The 11370-nt window shown below is 36.7% G+C and overlaps 3 protein-coding genes across 4 annotated transcripts; 1 reads left to right on the top strand and 2 right to left on the bottom strand.

The window, feature by feature from the left end:
• The first annotated feature begins 351 nt into the window (after positions 1-351).
• On the top strand, positions 352-2867 carry LOC112508887 (nucleoside diphosphate kinase 2, chloroplastic). The gene is made up of 7 exons (XM_025113713.1): positions 352-683; positions 802-855; positions 963-1049; positions 1832-1912; positions 2012-2124; positions 2363-2412; positions 2560-2867. Exons 1-7 carry the CDS (start codon positions 417-419, stop codon positions 2625-2627), a joined length of 720 nt encoding a protein of 239 aa, XP_024969481.1. The 5' UTR covers positions 352-416; the 3' UTR covers positions 2628-2867.
• A 718-nt stretch (positions 2868-3585) lies between these two features.
• On the bottom strand, positions 3586-4876 carry LOC112510090. The gene is made up of 2 exons (XM_025115379.1): positions 4664-4876; positions 3586-4146 (listed from the first exon to the last, which is right to left on the bottom strand). Exons 1-2 carry the CDS (start codon positions 4761-4763, stop codon positions 3770-3772), a joined length of 477 nt encoding a protein of 158 aa, XP_024971147.1. The 5' UTR covers positions 4764-4876; the 3' UTR covers positions 3586-3769.
• A 1137-nt stretch (positions 4877-6013) lies between these two features.
• LOC112509652 (uncharacterized aarF domain-containing protein kinase 1-like) lies at positions 6014-11233 on the bottom strand. Of its 2 annotated transcripts, XM_025114725.1 has the most exons (12): positions 10944-11233; positions 10725-10853; positions 9896-10090; positions 9345-9392; positions 9145-9273; positions 8761-8885; positions 7971-8081; positions 7588-7696; positions 7323-7441; positions 6725-6878; positions 6340-6484; positions 6014-6206 (listed from the first exon to the last, which is right to left on the bottom strand). In XM_025114725.1, exons 1-12 carry the CDS (start codon positions 11055-11057, stop codon positions 6154-6156), a joined length of 1431 nt encoding a protein of 476 aa, XP_024970493.1. In that variant the 5' UTR covers positions 11058-11233; the 3' UTR covers positions 6014-6153. The 2 variants fall into 2 exon arrangements, with proteins under 2 accessions (XP_024970493.1, XP_024970494.1); XM_025114726.1 differs by lacking the exons at positions 6014-6206; positions 6340-6484 and having other exon boundaries at positions 6743-6878; positions 7340-7441.
• Between the last annotated feature and the right edge of the window lie 137 nt (positions 11234-11370).

Raw genomic sequence — 11370 nt, 5'->3', positions numbered from 1 at the left:
TGAAGACACGAGTGTAATGTGTCAAAAGTATCTTGGAAACATGAAAAGAAAAAACCAATAATGTGCATTGGTAACTTGTATTATATGTTATTTTAATTGTAGATTAAGATATTTTAAAACTGAATGCATAAAGTAGTAATAATTAATGCATTATGAGTTATTTTTAAGACTTTGTACATAAATGTATAATATTTTGTATATTAAAAATTGTTTTTAAAACTTTTGATAAATCTGGTTTATAAGATAATATAGATAAACAATCCATTTTTTATCATTAGAAAAATGCATTTCGAGAAATAGTTGAGGGACCATTTTTGTAATTTACTGGGATTGAAAACCAATGGAAGAAATATACAACAGATGAAGTATTTCACTGTCAACTGAAGTAGAAGGGGGGAAGAAAGGAAGATAGAGAAATGGAGAGCGTGATGGCATTAGGAAGGTCCCCATGTGTCTCCCCATCGCTATCTTCAATCCGATTATCATCTTCAATCGGTACCAGTATCAGCTTATCCTTACCCGCAACCGCCGCGTCCGCCACCAGTCTCCGCCATTTAGCCGCATTTCAATCGCCGTCTCATCTCTTTTCGAATTCACTGTCATCTCGTATTCATGCAACCGAGAAGAAGAAGAAAAACCCTCAGAAAACTCACATCTTTCTTCCTCACTTGGTGGCTTCCATGGTTAGTATTCATTCACCCGCTGTATCTCCGTTTCTGATCTTGTTTCAATAAAATCACTGGTATTGAAACCCTAGAAGATTCAATTTGACCCCTATTACTTTGCTATTAATTATTCCAGGAAGTGGAGGAATCCTACATTATGATTAAGCCTGATGGTGTTCAACGAGGGCTTGTAAGTTCCCAATTTTAATTCATATTCATCTTAATTGTAACAATCGTTAATCAATTGTGCCGATTTATTGTTCTGGAAGTTGATATTACGAGTTTGGATTATTACAGGTAGGAGAGATAATTTCTAGGTTTGAGAAGAAGGGATTCAAATTGAAAGGTTTGAAGCTTTTCGAGTGCCCCAAAGAATTGGCAGAGGTTTGTTTTCTATCCACCAATTTTGAGAATTTGGGTTATTCTGTTCATATTCACAGTAGAAGATGGTATAGTGTGAAAGATTACGGAATTGATCCCTTATCGAGTCGTGTGTATTCGAATCTATATAACCGAACCAAATGAACGTAGTGAATCTTAAACGGAGTACAGTATAGGGACGGTAAGATGTATGTGGACTTTATCTCCAACCTGAATAATATAGAGAGGTTGTATCTGAATCTATATATAATGTACACATCAAATTACAAATGATCATCTCCAATGTATGATCGAGTGATTATTCCATAATTAAGCGATCTACATACAAATTATGCAATGGTACCTCCTGATTTTTAGGCTGAGAATCCGGAAGCTTTCAGAATGGACCAAAAGGGGCTAATTTCCAACTCCAAACCCGCACGAATTCTTTGAATTTTTAGATTTAAAAAGGTTTGTGTTGGATATGTAGCAATCTTACATACTTCAACTGGTAAGATCTTGGTTTTGCTCCTCAAAGGCACCAATTCAAGCCTCATCAGGTCATTGGAAGGTTTATAATTAGGGGTCCATGGGATTAATTGAGGTTTGCATAAGTTGACCCGGACGCCTATGGTTAAAAAAGGTCATGATGATTTTATAAATTGGTGTTTTGGAGTAAAATAAGACATCTAGATCGGTTTAGCCTTGTGTATTTTCATTTTTTTTCTATTGCATCTATATCTGATTGCGGTTGATCGAAATTGATAGAATGTTCCATCCTTTTTCTTGTGCAATTGGTTTTCTAGGAGCACTATAAGGATCTGAGCTCCAAACCTTTCTTCCCCAAACTGATTAGCTACATTACATCTGGTCCTGTTGTTTGTATGGTATGTTTCTTGGTACTTTTGCATACGTTTTTTGTCCATAAGAAGTTCATTACCGTATTAAGTTCGAATAAAATCTTACCAACAATCGTTTTGGTTAAGGCGTGGGAGGGAGTCGGTGTCGTTGCTTCGGCACGTAAGTTAATCGGAGCAACAAATCCACTTCAAGCTGAACCTGGCACGATTAGAGGGGATCTTGCTGTTCAAACCGGAAGGTTAGACTTGGCCTCTTTTTATGCGTTCAATCTATGAATTGAGGAATTCGACTTCCTTCTGTTGATTCTCTTCTTTTCTTTTGAAGTATATATAAAGCAAATACTCATGCACACATATCATCTTTAGTGAGGCTCGAACCCTTGAACTCCAACAAGGCTAGGCTTGACCACTAACCCAGATACAGACGGACCAATGACCATTTGAACTAAATCTGTATTATGATGGTTGTTTGAACAGGAATGTGGTTCACGGGAGCGACAGCCCTGAAAACGGGAAACGTGAAATAGGTAAAGATCACTGTTTTATGTGTTTTTCAGGCGTATGATTACGAACCCAAATCTATGCTGTGGGTTTCGTATGTCTGAAAAATAACCGTGTGCATAGTTTATGTTGTAAAAATGAGCATCTTATATCCGTGTTTATTTTCGTGACAGCTCTATGGTTCAAAGAAGGTGAATTAACTGAATGGACTCCGGTTCAAGCTCCATGGCTGATAGAGTGATGCATCATTGAGAAGTAATTTATTGATGAAGCCATTCAGTTATAAAGTTCTCTTGCGGCTTATTATTGTATGAGATGGGGATTGTGACGGTTAATTTCAACAGTTTTTTAGCGGTGCAATTACGTTCATTAAAGTTAAACCAAACAAACCCGGTGAATCCCCACATAAATGGAGTTCAGGGTTATGTTATGTTTGTCCGAAACTGGTTACTAAATGGCAAGACAATAGGAATTTTTTTAAGGCATTTGCATGTAGTAAGGATGCCTTCGATATGTGGGATAGGATAAGATATGACGATACAAAAACCTATTGATCTACGTTTGACATCTCATCAGGCTAAGGGTCTGCTTGTTAGCAACTTAATGAGCTTAATGGTACTCACATCTTATTTGGTCAGCTATAGAAAGTGGTTGAATGATAATCACTTAACAATATAAGAAGTGGTTTATTCAAAAAGCTTCTGGATAGGAGTCTTATGCATAAAACCAAGTTTTTTTCTAAACTGTTCCTTCCGATTAAAAAACATGTTCCTTCCATCTAAGAAAAAAAACTCAAACAAAAGCTTTTTATCAATCTATATGGACCAATTAATCTATACAGAGAACTTTATTCTTTTAAGACTTAACGAAAAACCAACCAAACAACCCCTAAGATAGATTAAGGGGTTGTTTGTTTATCTCTTAATGGTTCCATTAAGAGGCAACCTTTGAATCGGTAAAAAGTGATTATTGTTTGGCAAAAAAAAAGTACCTTTTAATGGTTCTAAAACCATCTGAATGGTTTTCTATCTTATGTATCCCATAACCATTCAGCACTCTAATTTCATTCTGAATAATTACCAAACAATTATAGTTCATTTTGCACTATATTATAAGAGTCTTTTAATCATTTTGACCACTTAAATCATTACCAAACAATGCATTTTTTATATCATATCAAGATAGGTAATCCATGTCAAATTAAAACCTTAAAATCTCAATAATTCTTATACCGGCCTCCTACAGTCTCATGCATCCAATCATATATGTATACCAAATGCACCCTAAAAGATTGGCATTTGCTTTGAATTGAACAACAATAGGATTACAAATAAATAACAATAAGACAGTCTTTGTATCATAAGCTCAAATTCAGATTTATATTCAATTAGGAGATAGTGAATCAATTATACATTCCTGTTGAAGTCCTGGCGATGTATTTGTAGAAGAGTAATCATCCTCCATTGCCATTGCCATTGTCATTGCACTGTCATCAGATGAGCTTATATTGTCATTTCGAGACGTCTTGTATCTAGAAAACAAGTAAACAACCGATAAATTCCCACGAGGTTCCTCTTTTGCGATGATCATGGATTGGTTATCAGAAGAGTCTGTGGAACCATAATCAGAACCATTTACTGCCACCAATGCAGCTTCATTAGTAGCCATTGATGGACTTGTATCATCTGTCTTCATAGATTCCTCAGGAATTAAACTTAGATTTCGCTTAGAACCTTGTTGTAGCTTCAACAGTGTCTTCTCTGCATAACAGAAAATGGCATTAATTCAGAACTAGCCATACAAGTACCATTTTAAAGCATTATAATCAAAAATAAGAATTTCAAACTAATCATATCATACAAGCACCAATTCAGAACATTGTTATCAATTTCCTTTGAACAAGTTAACGATTCTTGAGCATTTCTTTCCAGTAATAGCAGTATGACATAATCATGGATTCCATTCAGAAACCCTATGAAGTAAGTTCCGGATGTTAATTTACTTGCATGATTCGTGTTACATACAGATTCAAAATCAACCTCGATCTGCTTGTGTTTCCAGATGCTAATTTACATGAAGTGCAATCCGATTGGATAACTAAGTAACAAACAAAAAAATCTCGATCATTCCACAGAATCTAACCCTCTTCCGATTCCTAAATTTTCAAATCAAGACTCAAAAATAACAAAACATAAGGTCTTGAATTACGATTACGAAATCACAAAGAAGCACAAGACAAGATCTAAGAGATACGTAAGAAGATGAAGAAGAGAGTACCATAGATTGAGAGAGAATCGTCTTTGAGAAGCTTCGGAGTCCTCTCCATTTCTAGCACTTCCAGAGAGCTCAAGGAGCATGCCCTTACCCTCCCCAACATCCTCCCTCTCACACTTCACGTGTGTGTGAAAGCTTCACAGCCGAGCAGATGAAAGAGATAGAGAGAGAAATTGGCGGTAAATGTTTTTCCGATTATCGGATTAGAAATTTGTAAGCGGGAAAGGTTGTATCGGCTTAACTAGGGCTATTTGCGTTGCCCCCTTTCCTTTTTATTTTTTAGTAAACTACAAGTTTAGTCCCTCAACTTTTACCTATAGTTGTACTTCATGTCCAATTCTTTGAGTGAAGTACATTTTTAATCCATATGATTTGCTAAAAATTGCTTATTTCGTCCTTATTCTTTTGAAATTATGGTTTTCATCCCTATGGTTTATAAAGTCATTGATTTTTTGGTCCATGTGGTTTACATTCATTGTTGTTTTTATCACTTATACTTAACGGTACATTGTTGATGAAGTTAATCTAAAGGATGTAAACAACAATAAATTGCAAACCACATAACGAAAAGTTATTATATGATCGAAGAAAAATTATTAATAACAATGTTAAAATCATAACTTTTAATATTAATACACCAAAAATAATTACTACTAAAAAAATAGACAAGATAAATTAACCAGTTCATGATCAAACCTAATATTTTCTTTTGAATACCGGTTATAACGGTTACACTGGATCGGCCAATGCTTCTAGAGGATGGGACCGAGACCAGCTATCGCTTATGGAGAATGGATCGAGACCGGTTAACGTTCCTATAGGATGGACCAGAGGCGGGCTAGAAAAAAAATCTAAGTGGTGGCATAATTTGACTATAAAAAATGTCTAATTTATTTTTTCACAATATTAGTATAAATTCATCGGTTGGTCCTTATCTTTACATTTAAGAGACTTTGTACAAAGGCATAAGCATTTACTTACCATCTTAGCTATAAAAATCTTGTATTAATATTTCAGTTTCAAAAACTATATGGTGTCACTCTTCAAAAACGTAATTTTTCTCCCATAAAACCATGATGACCGGTTGGCCTGCTGCAAGACCTGCAACTGTGCAGTTCTCGCCTTAAAAAAACTATGGAGTTGTTTATTTACATCTTAATAGTTCCATTGAATCGTTAAGAGGTGAATCTTGTTTGGCAAAAAAAAATGTTTATCTCTTAATTGTTCTAAAACCCTCTGAATGATTTTGTATCCTGGATCTCCCTTAACCATTAAGAGCCCTAATTTCATTGTACACAATTACCAAACAATTATATTTCATTTTGCACTATATCATGAGAGCCTCTTAATCATTCTGACCACTTAATCATTCTGCACCAAATTATTCAGCAATTGCCAAACAGCCCCTATGACTGAATGATTCTAACAAATGGATAATTTATCAAACTTAATAGAAACCGAATGATCTGTAACTACAGTGGTCCGATGATCGATCATCTTCTGAAAAACCTCCATTTCCGACGGTTTTTGGACTTCAGATCCTCGGCTGAAATAGCAGAAGAGACGTTAACCATTTGGAGATCAGGGGTTCAAACTCGGTGAGGCGTGTTGCATGTGTATTTGTTGTATATAAATATTATGTATTCAAAATAATCATTAAAGATTTGTATAGAGCAAACCTCTTAGTCTGCCGGAAAGATACAGAGCTTCCTCGGCTATGGGTCGCCACTCCTCGGCACACGAGTAGTTGAGTCCAAGACCGACGCTAAGTCCTCTCAACAAGTGCACTGTGCGTAGAACGGAAAACAGCTCCTCTGGGAAGGACTAAATTCACAACGATTATCGTTAACTTCCAAATGCAAAACCCGAAAGCTATAACATGATGAAGATAAACTAAAGAGCATCTCCAATATATTGTCTAAAATGGAGAAAATGAATATTTCATAGTTTTTATCCTATTTTTATTTCCATTTTGGAGAAATTAAGGAGAAACCGTAGAAGGTGCTCTAATCAGCCAATTTCATGAAACTCAGACGACAATAATTCCGATATACGAACACAGACCTGAACAGCAATCTTCTTTAACGTAGCATCCTCTGCATACGGCTGCAACATCTTGACTCCGGGCGGCAGCTTTGTGTCGAACATAACTTGTGCCAGGTTAAACAATTCTGCCCGTTCATTCTCGCATAGGTTCACGGTATCTATTCCGAGCTCCCTGGTATTTCCGAACATAAAAATCTAGTATTAGATGATGACAAAGCACCTCGTATCTTTTGCACGTATATTTAGATTTGTTATTCTTGTTAGAATCTCGCATCATCCAGACTTGGACACTTTCTCTTCAAATATATGTTGAAACCCTCCTCTCCTAAAGGGCGTTTTTGAAGAGTAATCTAATGGGGTTCCAACAAATTCTAACATGGTATCAGAGCCAAGATCTACCACGTGGGATATCTTTGCCCAGAACTCGATACTGTAGGACATCGTTGCCCATTTAGCCTCCGATGGAGGTGCATTAAAACCCGTGTTAACTACCCCATTAACACGCCTCTAGTAGTTCACGAGTATGGAAATCTAGTTATTGAACGTAAGAACACCCTTATTATCCGCACAGAAGGCTAGTAAATACACAAGAAGTTCTGCAAAGTACAATTTTAACCTAAAGCCCTCGGATACCCGCATGTGATCATTATCGGCAATAGCAAGAATCAAGTTAGCGTAACCAAGCCTCAACGGGTTAGGAAGTTCTTTGACTTGTCCGTAGTCAAGCAATGCAACCTAAGCAAAAAACCAAACAAGTAGATATGGATTCAAATACTTGCCAAAAAAAGAAATGTTGCAATTTTCTCGGGTCGTCCCAGAAAGGAAACAAGGCCGTTTTCGAGACATGGAGCGAAATACGCAACTTTTGCCGTGTTACATACCTCCGAGCCTTTACAAATGAGAATATTTCCGGGGTGGGGATCTGCGTGAAAAAAACCACTCTTGAGTATCATTTGTCCATACGCAAGAGTCAAACTTTTTAGGATGTTCCTGCATTTAACGACGAGTGTTATTTAGAGTTACATCTTTATAACTGTCGAAAGCAACGTTGCAATAAGAAATACAACGCTACACCAGCGGGATTCCTAAAGAATCGCACCCTCAAGCATCCGAAACGGACGCCTACTTTGTCTTAAACGTTAAGAAAACGAAAAAGCTTTCGAATTTGAAGCATGAAACTGAAACATGGAGCAAGGGGAAGTTGTTCGAGTATAAGAAATTCGACAAACAAAAGTTTCATACTCTCGGGGTCTATGGAGCTTACTGCTTTGCTGCTGCTGCGATCTTACCATCGGGATCTATTCCTCTTTTCATAATTTCATCTTTGAGGTTCAAGATCGGGATTCCATCGATATATTCCATCACCAAGACCCTCCTACTCGAATTAGAACAAGAAAATGGTGGATTAATACAAAATATGTAATTAACATGATTGATTCTATATATGCGGAAACATCCGTTCTACCCCAAAAGTATGCGTACATCCTACCCCTCTCAAGCCTTGTTTTTTTTTTATTAACCTGGATATCCAACCCGCTATGCGAGCTGACTAATCCCAGGGTGACCACCTGCTTTGCAGATAGCCCGGAGTCACCGCATTTGAACCTCCGTGGCCACAAGAGGATTTTTATTCCTCCTTGGATTTGAACCTGAGACCTCCTGGTACTTTTGACCTTTGGAGCCAAGCTCAAACCAATCAGGCACCACCCTTGTGGTTCCCAAGCCTTGCTTTTGAGTATGATATACTGGCTTTGTTATAATTGATTTATGAAACACTCCCTCTGTCCAAAATAAATGTACTAACGAAAAACACACACATTTTGAAAGAAATTTAATTACTACACTTTCTAATTAACTAAATAACAATTTTACCCTTCATAATAGCGGGAGTAATGAATTTCTCCATGTCAAAATAAAGGGTAGAATTGGAACAAACTAAAAAAGAAACATGGACACTTACTTTGGGACGGATGAGCGTCTTGATTCACAAAAATGCTTTAAAGAGTAATATTTCTTGTTCATCGTTTTATAACAAGAAAAGGGTACATACTCACCTCGTGACCACACCCCGGATCACCCGTGGCACTTTAACAACCGTCTTTCTATTGTTTTCGCTTAGAAAACTTCTAATTCTTTCCATAGCATCGGCTTCTCTCTTAAAATCGAATTCATACCCTATCTTGAATGGCACCAATGAGCATAACATCATTATCCATATATCCAAAACAACAACTGTTTCAAAGGGCAAAATAGTAAAATCTGCATACATCCTACATGGGATCGACGAGGTTACTTTGGTTCAGTTTTTACGTTTCAAAAGTCTAATACTCATGATGATGCTTCAATTCAAAAGGGATTACAAAGATTTAAAGCTCAAAATACCGTACAAAACGCAACTATTTTCATAAACCCCATACCCGAGCAGAATTAGTGTTCACCTGTTTTTCCATTTCTTTGCATACGGAGAACAGATCAAACTTGAGATCCGTCTTTTGTAAGCATAATGCAAAAGTTTGTAAATTCCGAAGATCTGTCATCATCAAATCTTGAACACCGGGATGTTGTACCTATAGAGTAGATAATACTTAGAATGTCTAACAAAAACGAGGCTGCAAATCCACCATTAACGTGCACATACCTTCACAACGACATCTTTCTTATCACCTTTCAGCCTAGCTCGATGAACCTATATGGCATATGTAACATATGTGAGGAGAATCTAATGCTTTGCTTATAAAAAGGCCAAATTCGGGTTCACGCCACGTTTGGCAACTATAAGCTAGCTTATTTTTTGAGCTTATTGAAAAAATCCCGTTTGGTAAGCTGTAAGCTAGCTTTTTGAAAAGCTAGCTTCAAGTAGTGCTTCAACAAGCTTCAGGGACTATTTTTATACTTTTTTTTTCAAATATGGCCCTTTTATTTTACATAAATGACCACAAGCCCTAGCTTTTTAGGTCATTTTACATCGTCATCTAACTTTATCAACTAGTTTTTACCAAACATGACTAGTTTATCAGCCAACGCCTAGCTTTTTCACCCAACAACTAACTTATAAGCTAGTTTGCCAAACACAGCTTAGCAACATTTTTTGACTACACTAATCAACATTAGAGTTGCCAAACTTTTGGGCATTAATTTCTAAACTGCTGAATAAGGGATTATGTTTTGAGTTGTATTCAAGTGATGAACCTGTGCAATTGAAGCAGAGCCGATAGGATCCCATTCGAATCTTTCAAACATTTCATCAACCGTTTTACCCAACTCCTTCTCGAGAACAAGCCGCACAACATTAGATGGGGTTTCAGGTGCATGATCACATAGAGTTACCAACTTCCTCACCCATGCAGCTGGGGCCAAGTCCGGCTTCCCAACGACTTGAGCAACCTAAATGAATCCCCATTTCGAATAAGGACTCTCAACCTTTAACAGTACAACAAAATCATAATCCCACAACCATCTCCAATCCACCCAAGTTCAGAAATCCCCATTTTGGTTTACATCTTTATGGTCCATAAAATGGCATAAAGATTTACACCCTTTAAAGAAAATTTGAAGATTTTCAATGCAAAACCATAATCCTACAACTAGCTTCACTCCACCCACCCAATTCATCATACAACCCAAATTTCTAGAGAACCCCATATTGATAACCTTTATGGTTCATAAAATGGCATAAAGATAAACACCCATTAAAGAAAATTTGAAATTTCTTGAAAACAAAACCATAATCCTACAACCAACTCCACTCCATCCATCCAATTCATCATACAACCCAATTTTAGAATACCCCATATTGATTTGAACCTTTATGGTCCATAAAATGGCATAAAGATGGACCCAACTTTAGAAAACCCCATATTCATTTAAATCTTTATGGCCCATAAATGGATAAAGATCAACACCCATTAAAGAAAACATGAACTTTTTGAAGGAGAAAAAAAAGAACAGAGAATCAAAATCTTTTACAAGAAGGTATAAAGAATCATACCCATTTGAGAATACTTGAAATTAAACTAACCTTGAGAAAGAACCCACCCATATCATAACACATGGAATAAATTTTATCAGCAGCATGTTCATGGTGTCTCTCCCACATTTCCTCTGCCTTCTGCACATCTTTCTCAAAACTAACCCTAACTTGAAACACCTAACAACACACACACAAAGACCCAAAATCAGGAACAAAACTCAATAACCTGAGGCAAGAAGATTTGGGTATTTTGGTAATTGGGCCCACCTTATAACCAGTGTAGATATCAGCAGCCCTAGCCCAGAATTGAAAGGATCGTTGCCAAGGTGTAGAGTGAGTAGATAGGTTTTCGTGAAGTTGTTTGAGATCAAAAGAAGGCATTCTTGCAGGGGTTTTTTTTTTTTTTTTATGCGAAGAACGGTTGGGTTTTCTTTTTTTCCTTTTGAAACCAAAAAAGGGATGGCAAGATGGTCAACTTTGGGGTTCCTTGGCTTCAAATCCAAGCTCGGTGAAGTGACTTGAGGAAATTCCCCTTTTTTATGCGACAACTTTGCTATAAATATGGCTGAAAAAGGATACGCACCGATAATCATGATTCATGGGTATCATCCATGTGACAGTTTCGGAAGATTTCGTTAACAACAAGGATTTTGTCTAGATACATGATTTGAAAGATATATATATATATATATAT

This window comes from Cynara cardunculus (assembly GCF_001531365.2).
Source record: "Cynara cardunculus var. scolymus isolate 2C chromosome LG 3, CcrdV1, whole genome shotgun sequence".
In the NCBI taxonomy this organism is placed as follows: Eukaryota; Viridiplantae; Streptophyta; class Magnoliopsida; order Asterales; family Asteraceae; genus Cynara; species Cynara cardunculus.
This window is presented reverse-complemented; position numbering and strand designations above follow the sequence as displayed.